Here is a 21677-nt window from a genome sequence, read left to right as displayed (position 1 = left end):
GCTGTGGGATCCTCCACCCCCGCTCAGTGAGACTGGCAGGCTACCTATGGGAACAACAAACTGAGAAAATCTGATCACGGGCCACAATGCAAAAGTCAAGAGTTGCCTGTTAAAAGACAGCAACAGCTTTGTGATAACAATACAGGTTTTGCCCCACGTTTGCCAAGGAAATGGCTAAAGACCAATTGTGCTTCAGCAAGAAAATGGCAAGCAATGTCGATAAAGGTGGCAAGGAGAGGGACAGGGCTCCCCAGGCTGTCTAAAGAGCTGTTTGTTTGGACTTGTTTTTGGTCTGTGGCTGCTCAGCTGTGTGATCTGGCAAAGCAGAGATCCAAAAGGGACCACCAGTGTGATATTTGATGGTACAGCCTGTATATTCTACACTGGCATCAGTGTCAGTCTTGTCTTTGTGATCCTTGTCTCTGCTCCTCAACAGGTTTTTTGCTTGTTGCTAACAGCTTTTTTCTGTAATCCACAGATGTATCTTACCCCAGCAGAATCCAGATAGCAGAAAAACGCTTCTTTCACATATTCTTCACTTCAGCTCTTCATTTATTGGTGTAGAATTTGTCAGGTGCCTACCTTTCTGTACTGAGCTGCTGGTCAGCTCTCCCACCCACCTAGGTGCTAGTTTTCTCCCAGTGGCCATTACAGAGATGGGAATGTTGTAAAAATTCTTTGGTAGAAGAATTACTAAGACATTTTAATGTAACCCCTTCCCCAATCTAAAAATTAGGTTATGATATTTGTTACTGCTCTGTTGGTTTGGGGGCCTGGCTATGTATGATGGAGAAAGAACAGGATATTTTTGCGTATCTGTTTGTGTAGTTTTGGACAGACTTAACGGCAGCTACAAAAATCCTGCAAGCTTCCTAATTTGCTCTTCCTCCCTCTGAAATACCCAGAGACCTATCTCATTTTACATAACTGAAGATAGAGTAAATCAGTTGTGCCAGAGGAGGGCAGTTAAAAGAAAACTACAAACCCTTCTGTTCCTTCCTGGCAGCAGCAGGGCTGGCAGAGGGGTCCATTGGCTCTCCCTTTAGTTTGATGTGTTTCAAACCAAGCCCATACAAATTTTCCAACCAAAAGGTCATTAGAGCTTATTTATATAGGGGTATTTGTTTGTGACAGTGCAGGGCTAGAGAAAGGAGCTGATGCTCTGAGGATGAGCCAGGAGTGCCCATGAGGGACAAAATTACAGGAACTAAAACCCAACAAAATCAGCTAATTGTGTTAAAATTGCGATTCTACTCAAGGCTGATGTTTTCAGTTCTGGAATAGGTGCTGCTATTATGCCGTGTTGTCTTTCTGCAATTCACAAACATCCATGATCTCCAGCTCAGCTGTGTTTTCTTCCTAGTTGACAGAAATCTTGGCTGTGAAGTATGGGAATAAAACTTGGGATCTGCTGCAGTGAAGTTTTGTTTTGCTGTTGAAATTTTCACCTCTGTAAAATCATTCCAGAAAAAAATGTTTTATTGATGATGCTTCATTTATTTACTATTTCTATGACATGTACTTCAGAAATTCAAGAACCCTCCTTTGTTTTTCTGTGTGTATCCAGCTCGTTCCCAAGAAACGGTGTGGCTGCATACTTGTTTGAGATGGAGGCGTGAGGGAAGTGCTGGCTTCCAGTGCCTGTCCCTGGTTTAACAGATGGAAGCTACGGTTTTCCGTGTGCGTCTGTGGAGCTGTGTAAGTAAAACTGTTTCCTACAGAGGTCTGCAGGGCAACTGCTTTCTCCTGCCGACATGCTGAAATGGAAATGCTTGCTGGCTGTTTTCCTTTGAGGCTGCTTCTCTGTCCTCGTACAGCACAGATTTCTGATAGCTGGCTTCCAATGAGCTTCTAAAATGCCAAGCAGCAGAAAAGCCATCATATGCCTCTCACTGTAGGGAATATTGGCCACTGGACAGAATTACAGATCCTTAATTACTGTGTTTGTACAGTAATGATCCGCCCGGAGCTATCATCAGATATAAAAAGGCTCTGAAATAAATCTATAGACCAAGTTCTATACTTAGGTAAAATCCTGACAATTGGGAAGGCAACCCAGCACAAGTTATTAGTGCCACCTTATTTTTATTATGTGAATATGACTGTGTAGTTAGTGATGGTCAGGGTTTCTGGACATGGCATTGCAGCCTCACAAACAAGAAGTTATTTCAGCTAGCTGGTTGCATTTGAGAATTGCATACTTGCAATTCTGTGGTGAAAGGAATTCACTATACTTGAGGAGAAGGAGAAAGAAGTAGCTTTTCTCAGACTTTTTTTGAACAACTGTACTGATTTCCTGAGGAAGCTGTCTTGGCTATAAATACCCTCTGAGCAAGCTCAGAGGGATTAATTTATAGGTGTTGCATTTGACTCCCACAGGGGGCATCTTTCTTATTCTCTGTGGAGCAGTGATGAGGAAAAATGACGAAAGGAGGGTCTGAGATACATTTTAATGAAGAGCTTCTTTCGTTGCTATTCTGTACACCAGGGCAAGCCAGCTGTCCCAGAGCTAACAGCCAGAGGACAGCTGGCCTCTGGAGGCAAAGGGTTTGTCTGCAGGGAAAGCAGAAGATTAAATAACAGATATGTTCCTTTGTCATTGTATGTGTCTGGTTTTAAGTAACAAATCGCTTTAGATGTTAAATCTGAGTAAAAGTGCCCATTACCATGCCCCGCCCCTGACATTGCAAACCAGGAGGAGTGGCCTGGTTGTAGATCTGGTTTTAGCTGGAACTGGGTATCTGCCCAACTTGCAGGTATCTTTCCTATGTAAGAAGAGAGCAGAGCAGTGGGGAAGGGAAACGTGGAATTGGGGTGTGTAGATATTAGTCTGACTAAAGAAAACTAGAGATATTGCTGTGAATGAGGCTCTGGCAGGAAACAAAGTTAATGTAAAGTTAGCTCTCTCAGAGTATTTCTCCAGAGGAGAGCTGCTGGCACTGAATGTCCTCTTCCATGTTTTCCCCCTCATTTTAAAGGCAACAGGAGTGCATCCTAAGATGATGCATTATTAGAACATGCACAGAAAAGTGTGAAATTTAGCTGTTGAAGAAGCCTTCTGAGATCAGTATTGTCACTGTGCTTCTGAGGTCACTGTATGACCTTGAGGAAATTGATAGGTGACTACCAAAAACACAAGTTGAGACAGTTTGGAAAAAGGTACCACAAGAGCAATCATCTCCATCCATGGAATAGTAGACGTAGGTTTATTTATGTTTGCTGAGAAGGAAAGTATATACTTTTCTCCCCATCATAGCTATATCATAGGAAATGGGACAGCCAAGAAGATGACCGGAAACCAAACTCATTTTTACTTGGCCCATAAATGTCCTGTTGAGCAGTGGCTGACTCCTCAGCAGGTAGGTGTTTGCATGTGATTCCCAGACACTTGGATATGTGGTATCAGCAGAAAGCAGCTCTGGAGAGACGCTGTGCTGTCATAGTTTGGTCTCTCTGCTGATTAAAAGTATCCAGGTGCAACGCTTGCCACTGGCAGCAATACGTTGCAAGGCAGCGGTGTTCTTTGAAGATGCTAGACACAAGCTACAAGGGCTGCTTTTCCAGGCTGACAGAAGAGTATGCTGGACAAGTTCTTTGCCAGAGTGAGTCTCAGCTCATCAGGAGCAACTGACTTGTGCCATAGGGCATATCAGGAGCTGAAAGTGTTCCTTCTTCTCAGACAAAAATAGTCAAATATCTTAGAACAGACAAATAACTTTTCATGATCCTGAGCTTGTAGGTGCCTTGTTTAGTAGCTTAATCTCTGTGCTTGAAAATAACTAGTAAGACTTATTTATACTTTCTGATCAAGTTTTGCTCTTATTCCAGCCAGGGAAACTCCTGGGAAATGCCTCCTCTTAGATAAACTCATGCATTTTGGGAGAATGGCTGGCTATTCAGAACACAAGCTCTCCAAGAGGGTGATGACAGGCCCCTTACCTCCAAGTGTTGCTAAACAGATGCAATCTATAAGCAAAATAGGCCACCCAGTTTGAGCTGTGTTTATGCCTGTGAAAGGTTTTGCATCTGATCAAGATGGGCAAAGGGAGGAAGAAATTAGATAGCAAGGACTGAGCTGTGCTGGCTCTGGTGGCATGGAGCAACCATGGCAAGCAGACAACAGACACAGAGAATGCTGCAAAAAGAGAGCATGCAGGCTCTCGCAGGAGGTTTGCAAAGCAGAAAGGGGAAATACAGAATACAGGACAGCTGCAAGAGCACTGAATGGTCTGAGAAGCTACTGCAACCCAGCCTTGACTGCCTGCTCCTGTCATGTTTTACAGCGAACAATGGGAAAACCTTATCTGTGATTGAGAAACACTGGTGGATTTTTGGTGCTTTTGTGAGATGAAGTTTGCATCTTTAAATCACATGCAGTATACTTGATTAAGGTGAAGAAAGAAAACAGTATGTTTAGAGTGGTGAGACCTAGGGAGCAAGACCTTAGGGAACATTTCCTTACAGAAGGCATCCTGTAGGCTATTCTCTGTTTCATGGTTGAAATGACTGCAAATACTATGTGTATTTTCTTTTTTTTCCCCAGTTTATGATTCCTTGTAGCATGATAACATTAATCTGATTTGTTTAAAAATATTAATCCAATTTTTTATTGAATGGTACAAATCTGGGCACAACTGATAACAAAAACTTACAGGATCTTATCTCTTTAAGGAGATAGCTAAATGGGATGCCATTCATCACAGTGATAGGTAGTTCCTCAGGCACAAATATGCACATATCACAGTCTGTGCCTGATGACGACCAGATCCAACTCTGTTTTCTGTCTGCTCTTCTGCGTGGCGCTATCGACATAGAGCTACGAGCAAGGGCAAAGCAAGGCTCTTGACAAATCCTTCACAAATGTTTGTGTTGCTCTTCTGTGCACTCTTCTGGCAAATTTGAAACAAAGTCTAGAAATCTGTCTTAGCCATACAGCACAAGGGTAGGGTGCAAATACGACCGCTCTCTTACAGTGTGTCTGGCATTTGGTTTGAAGTTGGATTGCTTGTCTTTTGGTCAGGCAAAAGCTGATGGCTGGGCAAAAGTGGCCCCAAGGTTTGGTGCATTGAGAAGAGCCTTGGCTAGCAAAGGTCAGTGGCAGCAGCCCAAGGGGTGTGTGGGTGACGTTGGGCTTGTGCTGGGTCATGGTCCTACCGCAAAGGCACATCTTTGTCAGCCAGTGCTGACTTCAGATTCAGTTACAGCTCTAATGTAAATACCCACCTGTGTTTCAGCAGGATGGAGCTACTATGGATGGACATTCTCACAGAAATGTGGAAATACTTTAAAAATAATAATAAAAATATTTTAAATTATTGTCATTTATCTCTTCTTCTAGCTTTTCTAAGTATTCTTTAGACCAGGTTTATCAGCTCTGATACATCAAAACTTGTTACTGTGATTTAGCATACAACACTGAGCCTGCTTTTCAAATATTCTAGTTGCATCTCTAGTTCCAAAATCTTTTATGCTCTAGCTCTCCATCACGAAAGAGGGTTAATAGCACATCTGTTTCATCTCTTGTCTATCAAAAGTAATTAGATTTAGAAATTCTTTGGAGTTGTGTATAAGCAAGAAGCAGCTCAATGGAAAACTTGTTCTCAGCTTGTCCTCTAGGTGTTTTTGTTTCAGTTTCTTGCAAAACTTGTACTACCAATTTATGATTACTGAAGCACAAAACCCCTTTTCCCCCCTTGAAGTTCTGGAGAAGTCTAGCTAGGGAAACAGAAGGACAGAGGCATGAGTTGTATGTGCAAAACCAAACTGAGGGATAGGCTTAGGCCATACAAAAGGCTGGGCTGAGTTCCCATTGACGCCAAAGGTTTTGGATTATTTGTTCACATCTGAGGCTGGGGCAAAACCTGGCAAGGCAGTGGGAACCCTGCTTCTGGGGAACTGAGTCCTGCACAACCTGGGAAATATTCTTACCCCAACTACTACTTCTGGGCCCAATTCCTGTAAGAATTAGGCAGAAGACAAGGGCAGAGCAGAGTGAGCTTGTTTATTTAGACACACAATGTTTGCCTTCATTTTCCTCTATCTTTTCTAAGGGCCGTGACAGCACTTCCTTCCTAGCTCATTTGTGTGGCTGCCTGAAAGGGATATGTCTAAATAGGGGTCAGAGAGACTGCAGGGCAGTTTGCTTGTTTGTTAAACAATATGGGAAGAAAACAGAGGCCATGAAGAATACTTCCCTCCCCTCTGTGCCCCGGGGAACATTCTTTATAAAATTTGGCAGCAGCTCTTTCATCAGAAACCAGCAAACCATTGCACGGAGTGGCTCGCCCTGGAAACTGTTTTAGCAATTTAACAAGAGAGGAAGAGGAGGAACAGGAAACAAAATTTAAGGAAAAAAAAAAAGTTGTATAAAGTCTTATAGAAAATCTCTAAATCAGTAAGACAGTGTTTAAACAATAAAAAATCTGCAGTAGTTTTGAAAGACTTAAAAAAGAAAAGCACATTGGGCTTGCCTTTCTGCACAATTCTATTCAATTTAAATGAGTGCTTTCTCTGACAGTGACCATTGCAAGACTGTTCAGAAAACAGCACAAGAAACTTCCTGCAAGCTCTTGTGAAAAATATGTCCAGAGGTAAGCCCAAGTGGCTAGTGCAGAAATTGAAGCATGACAAAAATACCAGGAATTTCAGTAAATATACTTGTCTCCAAGCTCTGCAAAAACACTGCCTCTGAAGACTAGCAATGAATTCCAAATGTTAATGATATAATGAAACTAATTACTTCTGTAACAGAGCTGATGGTGCCAGAAATCATCTTGTTTTGCCCTCTTTCCTCAAACAACTTGGTGCAACACTGAATCAGTGCTTCTGGGCTGTTTCCAGCAGTAACCTGGGGATATGGTTCTATCCAAGCCTAAAACTTTAGACATTAAAATTCTCAAAGGTCTGCAAGTTTCTTAAGTTTTTATCAAATACATGCCTAACAGTTTGTTAGCCATGGCTGGCTTGCTAAAACCTCTGTGCTCCTCAGCAGCGGGGCCTCTGAACTCCATCACTGCTCTTGATGGGGCTTTCATTCCCTCATCGATCTTACCTTATCCAGTAGGACGCTTGGGGCATGCATAGCCTTTCCTCTTTCCCCAGTCCAGTGAGTCTGATGAATTGAACCCACTTTGCTATTCTATCTGATCTTGTTTGCAACGAATGCCACAAGGTGAGTCCTTACCTGGAAGGCTATATCCTATTTTTATACACAACAATTTATTCTTGTTGTAGGCTGGAAAGGGGAAGAAAGTAAATATGAATGCATTTTTTATTTTTTTTTAGACTATGGTTCAGGCATTAGCTAGAAAATCTCTACTTTTCTACTTGCTCAAGGTCATTCTTACAAGGCCTCCAAACATAATTAAATGTGTTTTTGGAGGCTTCCAAAGTCAAATCAGGGAGCTTGCAGACCAAAAGCTGTGTAGTGTTAGAGCAGTTGAGTGCACTGTTACAGTCCTGGAACTAATGAGGGGTTATAGGAATACGTGTTGCTCTGCTGCATGTACCATATGATGCAATGAGGAGCATGGGACAGAGATGGGACGTCCCTGGGGTAGAGAATCATTATTAGTTCTTAACATGTGAGATTAAGCATCCTCTGATTTCATCTGCTTCTCCCCTCAGCAGGAAGGTGGATATCTCACCCTTGCTGAGGGTTCACAGGAGACAGCACCAGAATTTTGCACTTTCAGTATCCTATATGTGCCTCTCCCAGTCTTAGATAAGGGAGCACAGTGCCTACGTAGAGGGAGGGTGGGTGCTGTTTTCCAGATACATGACCTAAATGCACTCCCTTTCTTTTTAAGCAGGTCTAGCAAGGCTTTCAGTATTGCTTTTCTATTAATCACAAAGAAATATTTTTGGTGGCCTTCTTCAATGGGGTGATGGCATCGGTGGACAAAGGAAGAGCAAGTGACATCATCTACCTGGACCTGTGCAAAGCCTTTGACGCTGTCCTGCATGACATCCTGGTATCAAAACTGGACCGATACAGATTCGATGGATGGACCACTCATTGGGTAAGGAACTGGCTGGATGGTCACACTCAAAGAGTGGTGATCAACAGCTCGATGTCCAGATGGAGACCTGTGATGAGTGGTGTCCCTCCTGGGCTGGTGCTTGGAGCAGCGGTATTTAACATCCTTGTAGGTGATATGGGCAGTGGCATTGAGTGCACCCTCAGCAAGTTTGCTGATTACGCCAATGTGTGTGGTGAGGTTGACATGCTGGAGAGAAAGGATGACATCCAGAAGGACCTTGACAGGCTTGAGATGTGGGCTTGCGTAAACTGCATGAAGTTCAACAAGGCCAAGCGCAAGGTCCTGCAAGGGTTGGGCAATCCCAAGCACAAATACAGGCTGGGTGGAGAATGGATTGAAAATAGTTTGGAGAAGGACTAGGGGTGATGGTGGACAAGAAGTTCAACATAAGCTGGCAGTGTGCGCTTGCAGCCCAGAAAGCCAATCATGCTCTGGGCTGCATCAAAAGAAATGTAGCAAGCAGATCAAGAGAGGTGATTCTCCCCCTTTCATCAGCTCTCATGAGACCTCACCTGGAGTACTGTGTCCAGTTCTGGAGCCTCCAACATAAGAAGCACGTGGAGCTCATGGAGAAAGTCCAGAGGAGGGCCATAAAGATGATCAGAGGGCTGGAGCACCTCTCCTGTGAAGACAGGCTGAGAGAGTTGGGGCTGTTCAGCTGAGATAAGGCTCTGGGGGGACCTTACAGCACACTTCCAGTACCTGAAGGGGGCCTACAGGAAAGCTGGGGTGGGACTTCTTACAAGGGCTTGTAATGAGAGGACAAGGGGGCTTTAATACTTTAATCTCTAAGATTTCTTTCAACTCAAACCATTAAATGATTCTATGATCTGCTAAGGAATTGAATTGTTCATGGCTAGTAAACTTTTGCCATTTTCTTGCTTTTACTTGAGTACTGGTTTTAATGTAGTTCTAGCTTTGTAGGCATGTCCCTGAGCTGGGATATTAAAAATCAGTTTGGATCGTTATTTGTATTATCATTACTGAATGCTTTATTACTTGTTCTATGCTTTAGAAGATAGCTGATAAATTATGTGACAAAGGTTTCAATAGGAATTTTTATCCTGTGGGCAGCAGTAGCAAGGACTGTACATTTTAGAAATGTTAAGGGAAAAGATTGCAAAATTCCCTAAATCCTTTTTATGTTCCAACAACAGCAGCAACAACAACAAAAAAAACATGCCCAGAGGTCAGTGAAAAACCCCATGTTCGTTCTTCAGACATTTCTGTTGTGCTGTGATGGTGCTGGCAGGTATTAAAAGAAATGAAAAGGTGTAAAGAATACTGGAGACTAAATGATTGAGTTGAAACTATTTTAGTTTTTTTTTCAATATTTGCATTCCTTTTCAAATGTTTAATCGGACTACTTAAAATATGCTCTATTGCACAATTTCCCCAGTGGTAGGGGTAAAAAGTGGCATATAGGAACTCTGCTAACCAAACTGTCAGCATTTCTATACACTTGAATTATAGCCCAGGAGAAGATTACATGTTTAACCAGCTCACAACCATGCCTTGACTGAAATTTGTGGGGTTTTTTTTAAACCGTTTTTGAAACAAAGGAGAGTTCTTAGCAGACGACTTGTTTGTTTTGAATAGATATTTCAGATTGCTATGTCACTAAACATGCTGGAAGTGTTTGGATAACTGGGTCCTCTTCCTCCTTTTAGAAGAACCCTTCCTCTATTACCCACAGCTTGCACACCATATTAGTCTGGGCTGTGCTATGAACAGGTTCTACTTCTGCTACTAGCTGGCTTATTTTTTAAAAAATGACAACTCTCTAAAGTGACACGCCAGTGTTTTAAGGCCACCCTTTCTTGAAATTCCCATTTGATTTGCAAAGAGTCTTCTGACTTCTCTGATGAATGAGGCGTAAGCCCCTTCAAACCAGAGCCATCTTGGCTATACCATCCTGTCTTTATGCTTCAAACAGTCTTATCATATAATGAAAAATGCCTTTTTTTTTTTTTCCTCCCTGGAACACGTACATAACTGCACTGGCACTTTTAACACTCTGCCTTTTGAATATTTGAGTTTTGGATTAGTAATATTCTTTCATTCACTGAGAATTCTATTCCTAAGGCTTTTCTACATTTTTTAGTGTTATAAAGCCTTCAGAAGTGTCTGTGTTGGTCAAGTGCTGATCAGACCCACCACATCATCCATTTATTACTTGAGCTAATAAAGTGACTAGTAGAAGATATGTACCTGGAGAAGCATACACAACACACTTGCTGAAGGCTTGTTTTTCTCTATCTGGTAACAAACAAATAAAGCAAGCTATGGAATAATGGGTTTGATTCCTGCTATGATAGGGAAATTGTGCTTATCAGTCATAGTTCTTTCTGGGTTTTGAGTAAATGTTAGAAAAGCAAAAGACTCTCCTAGTGGTCTGGTAACCTCCCCCTGCTGATCTTCATGCTCTTTGCTCATAGCAGGGAGGTACTGCATATTTTCCTTTCAGTGAATGCCCACTTCTATAAGTAAACTGCACTCCCCCAACTCCCATGTAATTCTTATAGAAAGACTTGCTCATTAGCTACTTTCAAAATAACTGTGTTACTTTATTGCAATTGTATTTTTGACACCATATTGTTTCTTATGCAGCAAGGCAGTGCTATCTGACACTTACAGGAGAGAACAGTGGCCTTAAAGTCCCATAATCATGTAAAATAATTAAGAGAGGACCTTTTTTAGGTCTTCATGTTGCATTATGGAAGCTAGTGCAGGAATTATTCCAAGGCTTGAGCCTGTGCAGTTTTAAATTACTTATGCTCTTGCTGCTTCTCAGGGAGAGATTGTCCCACAGCCTCAAAGACCTCTTCCGTTGTGGAAAAATGCTTTTTCCTTTTCTCTGCCTCAAATTTTCCATTAACAAATTTTTATCACAACTTGTACACCCACACAGCTAGTCTGAACTTTTCTGTGTATTTATGACCTTCCTGTGCTAGTAGACATTAATACATCCCTCTTGTCTGGTGGCCAGATTGTGTGTATTAAAGTTTTCTCTATAAATGTGCCCTTTCAGTGCCCTAATCTTTTTTGATGGAATTTTTCTTCTTTGAATTATTTCCCGTCCTTCATTACTCTTTACTATCCCTGGATTCAGTTTGGAACTTAGTTTCTAGCAAGCATTCTGGAGGTGTCAGGCAACACAGGAGTACATAGTAGGATGGTGCAAAGGGGAGGAGAAAGTGAGCAAGTCTCAGGTGTCTGGGATAGTGCTCAGTGCACAAGAAGCATGGATGCAGAAGTTGCATATTAGCATCAGTAATAAGAACAGTAGTTTGCCTTCCCCTCTGTTGCTATGCTAGTCATAGTTTTAGACACTGATACCTTTCCTTGCTACAGAAAAAAAATAGCTCTAGGTGGACAGATGGGAAGTAGCTGAAGGCAATTTTTGAGAAATGTTTAGCATTTCTGTATATAATAGATGCAGTCAAGAGCTGTATTGACAAATTATGGTCTAGCATGGGCAAAGTAATTAGCTTGTTGTCTTTGAAAATTTAATGCATTGCTCTATTAAAAGAGTATCTTGATTTCATTCCTTATGATTGTAGGCCACTGCTTCCAGCATGTAGCAGCTTTGTGTATAACATTGACTCTTCCTATGTTTTAAGTGGAAGTCATCTACTTTTTACAATGTAGCCCAGGTAATGGACACTATATCCATACCAACTTTCTCCTCGCACAGAAATAAATCCTTGAAGTGCCTGAGAAGGTTGTTGTGCATTACTGTGCTTAAAAATACAAAAAACCTCCCCATCATTACAGAGAAAAATAAATTAGCTCTAACTCTGCCTGTTCCAAGGGCCCAAAACTGTGAACAACTGTGTTGTGGTTTTTATTGTTTGGCTTTTTTTTTTAAATGGTGCAGTTTTTTTATTTTTAGTATTGATTTGGGAAAAGATCTTGTAAGAGCCAAACAAATGAGTCTGTTATCAGAAAGGTTCTCTAGAAGATTCTTGGGTGTGTGAGAACTAGTAACACGACAGCAAGACTGTGAAGCAGCAGCCCTCATTGCTCTCTAGGGAATGTAGTGGGATATGACAGTGATCAGGACTTCAGGATGCTCAGGCAGAGAAAGAACACAATGACGTTGGTAACTGAAAGGCAGCAGGCCTCTTTCCAGCTCCTCTGTCAGACAAGCCTCACAAATCAAAATCCTCTTTCAGATGCCCAAATTATATTTTTGTTGGCTAAGACTTTAAAAACTTTTTAAAGTTGCTTGAATTAACAGCTGTCTTTGGCTTAGTTTTTCACCTTAGTTGTTTGTATATCCTCCTGGCCTTCTCTTTGGCTTCATTTCACTGCTGCATGAGCTTTAACTTTCTCCAATTGCTTTCACACTTGCATTTTTTAAAGGAAATCTATGACTCCACAACTCATCATGCCCTCATTCTCCCCACAGAAAATAGGAGAGGTGAATTATTTTTCAGTATTGCATACAGCTGCCTAGCAAGTAGGAGATTTCTTTGCTCCCTGTTAAACTCAGGAGTAACTTGCCACAAAATGAAAGTTTCCTCTTCCTTTTAAATGCATTAAGAACATTTGACTGGGAAGCACTTCTGTCCAGCTGTCTGCACTAATGAAGGCTTGTCTCCCAACAACTTTGACATTGCTTTGATACCTGCTTTTAACAATGCTAAAAATACTGGCCCGGAAGAGGCGGTCACGCAGTTGATAGTAATATGTAAAGGACCAATGGCAAGAAAAACGCCTCCTCCTCTGGACATGAAAGCAGAAGGAAGAATGCAGGATAAAATAATAAAAAAATATGCTTCTCCAATTTTAAACATTTAATAGTGCACTTATTGAGTATATTCTGTACAGACATCTAGAGCAAGTTAAACATATTCCTTTCTCTCACATAGATCATAGTCATGTAAAGCACATTTACAATAGAAAACATACTTGAGGTACAAAAACCCAAAAAGAATATCTGAGGTATAAATACAGGTATATTTTAAATAATCTTTATCATGCTTTATCTATGTTTGACAGTACACTGTGGGCAAGTATACATGTTTACAATAGAATGGTATGTACAACATACAATTTTACAAATTCAAAAGTGTTTGATGTAGAAGAATATACAAGATCTTCCTACTCATGAGAAACATTGTTACTGGAAGTACTACATTATTTGCCATAATAAAAAAATCTTCCATCAAAAAGCTTAAAATAATACTGACAATGGTAACAAAGTCTCAGTCAAAATTCCACCTTGCAACTCATTCATACCCTAGCCACAAAATACTTTTATCACTTAATACTGCACCTCAAAAGGGAACTTTTACCTTTACAGTAAAACCTACAGAAAGACACCTTTCCAGAGGGCCTCAAGACTTCCTACAGTTCATACAAGTTGACTCTCAAGGAGGAGGGAGTATCCCAAAGGGTTTGAAACCCAACAAAACCAAAGGGAAAACCCCACCCTCCCCTCTGCCCCCCAAATATAACCCACAAAATTGCTCACATCCGGGTTCTGCTTGTGTTAACATGCAGCTTTTAGGAAAACAGACAAAGGAAGGAGAGAAAGGGAAAGAGCTCATGCGACTCTTCCTAGCCACCTCACCCTACCTACTGCTGCCGGAGTCCTGCCACTTCCAAGCACCACAACTCCAGTGTTGACTTTTTCCTCTTGAGTCGTTACAATACAGTAAAATATACAAAAACTCATTAAAACACTTGTCGTTAACACAGGTAGGAATAAAAGCAACAAACTTTTTTTTTTTTTTGGTAAATTAACTATTGACATTACTGGCTCTCTTCACCATTGCATAGACATTTCATTCCTAAGCTGCTATGTTGCTAAAAAGTGTATTTATTTACAATTGCTATAAAATTATTAATTATTTCTGAAAGTTCATCTAGATAAGGAGCGCACTGTTGTAACATCTGCTTAGGGTTTTTAACAAGGTTAGAGCAGAGGAAAATGCAGAACTGGCACATGGGAAGCATGGCTATTCCTGATCCACAGGGGAGTCCCATTCTAGGTTGAACTGTACCCAGCATAGTTAAAATCCATTCTGGTTGCCTTTCAGTGTACCAGACACATTTCAAACTCAACTTCTGCTACCCTTTCAACCATTAACACACTCATTCACACTTTAATCTCTGTGCAAACCTTTCTCTGCTTATCTCAGTGAGAACACATTGAAGAGTACCAACTATTCCAGTGGATACACCAGTCCCTCAACACACTACAAATAAAATGACATGGGTATGTACATAAAGCTAAGTATTTCACATGGGAATGGTGAGCCTTCACCATATTTCATACTATAATTTGCATTTAAAGAATTTTGCTTCTCAGAAGCAATTCAAACCATCTAATAGTACAATACTTTTTGTTTTATTTTTGTTTTGCAGAGTCCTCCTATGTATTCCAGTCAAGGTCTACACCATAGACCTTACACAGACAGGAAGCAGCTTTAAAGTGTATGGTATGGCCACAGTCCTGCAGTAATGCTCACAGTCAAGTTCTTACGCTGTCGCCCTTCATGACAGGACTTGCAGATGGTACACTAGTCCTGTCTGCAGCAGACGAGCCTCAGTTTTGGGTAATGCCTACATTGCTGAGGTGTCGAGCACATGGCTGTTCTTCTTCAGTAGTCACCTGGATTTTACTTCCTTGTTCTCAAGACCCTGATGACTGAAGGAGTCTCGTATTTTAACGACTTCCAATGCACATAAGTGTCCAAAAGACTTGGTGTACCAGTCTGGCATGTGGCCCCTGATGCATGGAGAAAAAATAATGATGAAGTTGGAACTGGTCACTTTGCATGCATTTTCTTAGTCAGAATCAGGTATCTAGCTGGCTGAATGCCTGGCTAGGAAATCTCTTTATTATTGTTTATCGCTCAACTCAGCATTACTAATACTTAGACTTGCTCAAAACCAAGTTTGCTGCAGTGAGGAAAAGTTATCAGAAGTTTTGTGAGAACTTGGTCCTTTTTACTAATTTAATATTAACATGAACTTGCGTTCAAACATATCTGTCAGAGGAAGGGGTTGGATTGCATACTAATAGCTGTGGTGGAGCACATACTGGCGGCTTCTAATGCAACAAACCACACCTGCTGTTAGATGTGCACTGAGGCCAATTTTCTGTGTCATCTCAGAGACCCATGTGCATGCCTATGAGAAATATGTACTACTGGTCCAGCTAAAGCCTGTTGAACTGTCTAAATTTTGTGCTGACTACATGGAAACTATACAAGAAAAGTTATCACCACAAAGGGACAAAGTGGAAATTCATACCTTAAATCAATTCTGCACATGTAGGTAAGCTTAGATTTTCCTGACCCGCAGGGCTCAATCAGATACCTAGACAGGAGCACATTGGCTCTAATGCCTACCACTGGAGCACGGTCATGGTCCACTGAGGTTGCTAAAAGCACACAAGCTCCTTTAGGGAAGTTTGTCCTCCATGTTCTAAGAAAAAAAGGAGAAAAGAGGTCTTATCTTTGACAGAAAGCAATTAAAACATCTAATAGACTTCAAATAATACACAAATAATACACCTATATAACTTCAATTCTACAGAAATTGCTATACATGTAGGATATAAACACTAACATGCACAGAAGTCTTACCTTAAGATTACAAAATCCCTGGCTGGGTGAGGTGCCATGCTGTTCTGGACATACTGGTATATATCTGTCTGGCTATCCAAAGGTTCAATTACTTTTGAATCTATAAGATCTTCATCCCAAAGATGCTGCTCTTTAAGTAAACGGTTTAAAACATCCTCTGGAGTAGCTGGGATTTCAATGGTGGTTTTCCATAACCGGAGCGGGGGACCTTCAGATACCTGAGGAAAATCAGCACAGGGACCTCAGTTTTACTCTTCCTTACACTTTATTTTCCTTTATATTTTACTGTTTGCTAAATACAGGCAATTAAATACATACACATGTATGTATATATTGTACTAAGCTTGTTGTAATCTCAGACTAAGGTTTCTTTCCTAGTAGCCAAAGGCATCTGCATGCTGACTTCCAAATAATTCTGAAGTTACAGTTTTCTTCTCCACTATGGGACACTATTAAATAGTGAGGCTACAGAAAACTATCCTAATTTTCCAGCTTTATTTTTTAAGTATCTTAAGTTTCATTGAAACACTTCTCCCTGTGCTGGCTCTGAGCTGTGCAAGATTAGAGCTCAGAAACCTCTTTCCTACTGCCTGCACAGTGACTGAACCTTCGGAAATATTCTATGTGAAAAGCCTGCTTATGTTAGACAAGATGAGTTAAAAACTAGAGCTGTGGCATGAGTGACATGGCATGTACCTTCTTGTAGGCCAGGTCTGCTTGCTCTGAAGTGGAGCAGCTGACCCAGCCTTTAAATTTCTCCTTCATCTCTTTGAGCAAGTCATCCATGCAGTCCTGAAGGTAGCAGTGGTAGTCAGAGGGCTCAGCAGTGCTAGTGCCACCCCGGAGCTCCTCCAGGCTGAGGGGACGTAGGTCCTGCTCTGTGTACGAGTTCCGGCCTCTGCTCATTTCTTCAGGTATCTGCGGGGTAACAAGGGTGAAATCATTCTCTTGCAGCTCTCTCCAAATCACAGTTAGTCTAGCAGCTTGATAGCCACAGAAATGCAGGTACACTAGTTTTGTAAGTGGTGGGATGTGTATGTGTCAGGTCAAACACTCAATGTGCAGACAAAATTAAGTTTGTGATTTTGATTTAACTCAAATTAGTCTCTCATTTATGTGGCATCATTTTTTTTCTGTGGAGTGTCTCTATTTGCTACATAATCCAGATCCATTCTCACAGCACAGTTGATCCTGCAGACCGAACAAAGGAGGGGTCAGTTGTCAGCCACTAGAAAAGAGACAGGCATGTCTCCAGTTGTGGGCTCTGAAAAGATTTGATGACAGTGAGGAAAACCAGAACTCAAGACTTGTCTGGTTCTCCATCCTAGGCCCTAGAGGGAGCATGCTTTAGTTCCTACAGACCCTTCAACCTATGGTCTGACAGCGTCATGTTTCCAGATGCTTTTATGGCCTAGTCTTGCTAACTGGGGAATTTAAGGATAAAACAAGCACTGAAATTCCTGGAAATAGCTTCTTGCTTTGTAATTAGAGCTGAAGTTCATGGATCCTCATGGCTGCACAATAAAAGCTTGAAAACATATTTCAAATGCAGCTTAGATGTAACAAAAATATCCCAAACCCCACAACTGTCTCATGACTTTCAAGTGCCAGTGCCAATAAAGCAACTCTCTTTTCTTCTAACACCACTTCTAATTAATGTATGTACCCAGATCAGGATGCAGAGTTTTTTAAAAAGCTCTTTATCATGTATTAAACTTCACTAAAATACAGACATTCCTAGCTTTCCATTACAGAGCACAGTTAGGCCATGGTGGCCAATATTCCACCCATCAGTTTTGCAAATAGGTGTTTTACCTGAAAGAGTTTCTTGCATTCAGCGATCATATGAGCTAGCCCTTGGGTTGCAGCCAGATTTTCATTTAGGTCTTTCTGATCGGGTTTGCCCAGGCTTGGTTTTCTTTGCATCACCCTTTATAGGGATAAAGAGCACACACACACAAATCAAGTTATTTAATTCAGAGTTAAGAGAGATGCTTGCTAAGAGAACAGTACGATTCCCAAACCTGCTGGTGATCTAGACCAGTGTTGCCTGGGAACAAATCTCAGCATGGTGTTACTGACTTCTCTTGCTACACTCTAAACTTTTTCTTTGGAATCCCTCCCATTTCTTTGTTCTTATGAACTTGCTTATATTTTAACAAATCTCTACCAAAAGGCAGGATCCCATAACCCTTCTATGCTCAGTGCCCTCTGAGGTGTCTGATGTGATCACAACTGGTAGGGTCAATGCTACACTATGCCTGTTGCACATCGTCACTATCTGTTGCGTGGGACCAGCAGCAGTGAGCCCTGCTTCCCAGAGACATACCTTGGGGAAGAATTCTCTCTTTTGAGAGTGTTTAAGTGGAAGAGTGAAGGTGCTAAGCAGACGGCCAGGTTTGTTGGTGTCATCTGGTTTTCCTTCACTGCAGCTGTGACATCACTCAGAAAATAGAGAAGAATCTGGAGGACCTCCCTGTTCTCATCGGGTAAAAGCATAATTGCAGCCTTGATAGCCTGAAGACGCTGGTCCTTCGGCACATCTGCATAATATTAGTAATTCTCTCATCAGCCCATTGATTTTCCACACACACAGCATAAATACATCCCAAAGCAAACTCCAGCTTCAAATACTTGACTCAAGTTTGAAGTTATTTCCTTCAGGATGCATACCATTCGTAGGAAACATGAAGGAATCTTTTTTTTTAACCCACTAGTTTAACTGCGCTCAGCTATTTCCTGCTTCACAAGAAATGCAAGCAAGAAGAAGTTGTTCCTAGGCCAGAGTTAATTTTAGATTTAATTTCAACAGCTACATGCTCCCACAGATGCACTAAAATGACAGAAGCCTGGAGTCAGGCAGTGAACAAGCCAACAGTCCAGCCAATTCAGAAATTCTTTGGCTTTCAAAGAAATTCAAAACACAAATGCTTTTTCGAATAGGTGAATTAATTAAATAAACTGGCTATCAAACCTTTTCAACAACGATGTCATAAAATATCCAGAAAGTGCTTTACCAAACACAGAGGGTTGCTTTATTGAGCAGATCATTCAAAGTCATGCGGTGGAAAAAGAAAGTCAACGCTGTGAAGCCCCATACCATTTAACAGCTCCTTGGTTACTAACAACAAACAGCCATTGGAAAAATTTGACTTTATTTGTCTTTATATAAGGCCTTCTCCTCTAAACTTGAAGGGAACAAAAACTGAAATAACCCAGACCAGATCTGCTTCTTATAAAGGGATTTCCAACAAGCCATTTCTGAAGACAACATCAGAGTCTGAGTCCTGGAGTGTTTATATCATCATTAGCACCACACCAGCCTCTCTGCATGTCTCATAATGCACTTGGTGCTAACCAGATATTTCAATGGTATTTGCTTTGGGCTTCAGCAACTTTGTAAGGCTAGCAGGTGAGTTGGAAAGGCAATTTTAAGCAAAAATCCACTGTTTTTTAAACTCTTCCCTCATCAGTTCAAAGCACATTTAAGCCACGTGTGGTCAATTCCAGAGTGCAGCCTGGTGCATAACCCCAAAGCAAAGAGAAATTTTGTTCTTTGCAGGGAAGCAAAATTTACAGCTGCTTTTAAGCTCTTTGCTTTACACAGAGATACTTCCCGACCACCTCTGGGGGATTCCTCAGACCTACCGCCTGCAAAGGGAAAGAACAAATACTTCTGCAATGCTCAGTCAGACTTCTGGCCCTACACCCACAATGAGTTGTTAATTTGCACAGAAGTGGAAAGTCTGATTAATTTTCTCCATAAACTTTCTTGGGAATCCAAACACACAATCTATGCACTGAAGTAATGGTAATTGAGTTTTTATTTTAAACAGTCAACTCCACCTACAGAGCTCTGAAGGAAGTTCCCATAACCTTTTTTTAACCATCACCTTAAGGAAGGCACAAAATACAACAATGGCCAAAGGTGTTTTTGCAAGCTCTGTTGTAGCTGTGCTACCATGGGAAGAACACAGGGGGAGAAAGCTGGGGTGGTGTGAGGGAGACAAACAGGATCAGCAAGGTGCCCATAGTATACCAATCTGTTTGGATGCCACGAATATTTCAAAATGCTTTGGAGGTCTGGTCACCAAACATTAATTGATCTTTGGCCATTTTATCAAGTGAGAGTATTCCAAATGAATCAATGGTGAAGACAACTTTTGAAAGACGGTGTGTTGTTTGGAAAGATCCACCACAAAATTACCATCTATATAGAATTCCATTTATCTAGCTCACAAAAGGGAATGTCTCCCATGCTGGACTTGAACTTAATTCTCTATAAGATTAATTCTTTCTTTCCACACACATTGATAAAACTCCATTTTTTATGGGATTTATTCTAAGAACTTTATGTTATCTATTGGTAAAGTAGCTACAAGGCAGTAACAGAAAAGCTTTCAACTTAAAGGTTGTTTTCAAAAGTGGTGCAGGTTAAAAGAATGTGAATTATGCAAAAATGGAAATTTTTGGCAGCCTTGCTCTTACCAAAAATTCTCAGTAATTTAGTCAGTATCAATCCCCTCAAAAGCTCCAAACTCTGTTTGTGTAGTGTTTGCACAGCTCCTCTACCTAGCCACATCAGATGTGGTTTATTTTCAAATCATAATATCTAGTATGCTCATAGAAGAGGAAAATTTCTAGCAAGTGATGGAGGATTTATGTTTATTCTCAAACTATAGATAAAGATGAAATGAAAATAACTTATACTATTAATCATTATACAGTGTAGTGCCCAGAAAAGCAGTAGTAGAAAGTTCCACACTTGCTACACAGATGACCATTTGACATCTAGCCACAGAAATCTGAGTACTTACATTGGTATATCTGTAAGAATGTCTCTGAGAGTTTGTTAGTCATGAGAGGCTCAGGGAGATCACGGAAGAATTGCTTTAACATGTCTGCTACATCGTATGCAGACTGGCCTTCATAGTTGACACTGTCTATTGAATTTTCATTCATTTGACGCAAAGCCTGAATTCTTGATTTGACTCCAGACTTCCTGAACAGTCCAACCTAAACATATATGGAAAGGTAAACACATTTACAATGAGTCCAGCAGATCTGAAATCTACGTATGCTCCTTAGCGTCTCATGTATGGGTTCTAATTTCATGGAAAGCAAGCTTTCCTTGCATTAGTTATCTGTTTTGTCCTGGTCTTAGTCTAATTTTCACCTGACCTGGGAAGAATAGAAGTTCATGGGAAGTTGGGTGCTGCATGGGATGAGAACACACCAAAACCCACCTGATCCAGGCAGTGGTTGCGGAGGTACCGCATGGCTTGCTGAATGCTCTGTGGAAGAGGCTGCCCCGTGCGCTGGACATGGACTTGCAGCGGTACTCCAAACACGTTTCGGTCTTTATAATCTGGCACCTTTATCCTCTTCATAAATTTTGGTACTGCCCTATTTAAGCAAAAGGAATGACAAAATTAAACGAAACCTCTGATGACCATTTTTCTTAATATTTGCAGTAATTCAGAAAGTTAGCAAAAATAAGTGACACATTTTAGTAACATGAAAAGTAGTGACAATATAAATTAGTTAATCCATTCAGGGCTGGGAAAGGGGAGAGGACAGAAAACTGAGTTTCTGTAAGAGACAGGCTTGACATTTGGGGCCATATGCTGCCTGTAAGTATTAATACGGTGCTACTCCATCAATATTAGTAGGACAAAAGCTACAGGGTAAAACTGCAGGGGCCAGATTGAATTGCAAAAGAGTCAAAATAAATCCTGCGGTCAGTGACCCCTTATAACACTGCTTCTTTAGATTTTGGAAAAGATGGGCACTTGAACAATGAGCTTTTGTATATCAACTACTTGTTCTGCAAAGTCTTCAAACTGTGTCCACCACCCACCAGTGTGCATAACAGCAGGAAACTGATGTAATACATTTGAGTTTGTCAGCTAAAAACTTCAGCTCTATAAACAACCCTTTTGAGGGACCCCCCTCCTTGTCAGCCACTGACTGTTGTTGCCACCCCCTCCCACTCCAGTTTCAACGAGGCTTTTCCATCTGCTTATGACTC

The 21677-nt window shown here is 41.1% G+C and overlaps 1 protein-coding gene across 5 annotated transcripts in view; it reads right to left on the bottom strand.

Annotated features, from left to right (window-relative positions):
• Positions 1-12826: 12826 nt before the first annotated feature.
• Positions 12827-21677, bottom strand: part of DLC1 (DLC1 Rho GTPase activating protein) — a 233960-nt gene continuing 225109 nt past the window's right edge. For all 5 annotated transcript variants that reach the window (XM_051616522.1, XM_051616520.1, XM_051616521.1 and 2 more), the window contains 8 exons: positions 20893-21052; positions 20464-20662; positions 17976-18189; positions 17462-17576; positions 16343-16564; positions 15647-15864; positions 15312-15485; positions 12827-14784 (listed from right to left, as the gene is read on the bottom strand). In XM_051616522.1, the coding sequence (XP_051472482.1) occupies positions 14664-14784; positions 15312-15485; positions 15647-15864; positions 16343-16564; positions 17462-17576; positions 17976-18189; positions 20464-20662; positions 20893-21052 (1423 nt within the window). In that variant the 3' untranslated portion in view covers positions 12827-14663. The remainder of the gene's footprint in view (positions 14785-15311; positions 15486-15646; positions 15865-16342; positions 16565-17461; positions 17577-17975; positions 18190-20463; positions 20663-20892; positions 21053-21677) is intronic.

This window comes from Apus apus, chromosome 4 (assembly GCF_020740795.1).
Source record: "Apus apus isolate bApuApu2 chromosome 4, bApuApu2.pri.cur, whole genome shotgun sequence".
Taxonomy (NCBI): Eukaryota; Metazoa; Chordata; class Aves; order Apodiformes; family Apodidae; genus Apus; species Apus apus.
This window is presented reverse-complemented; position numbering and strand designations above follow the sequence as displayed.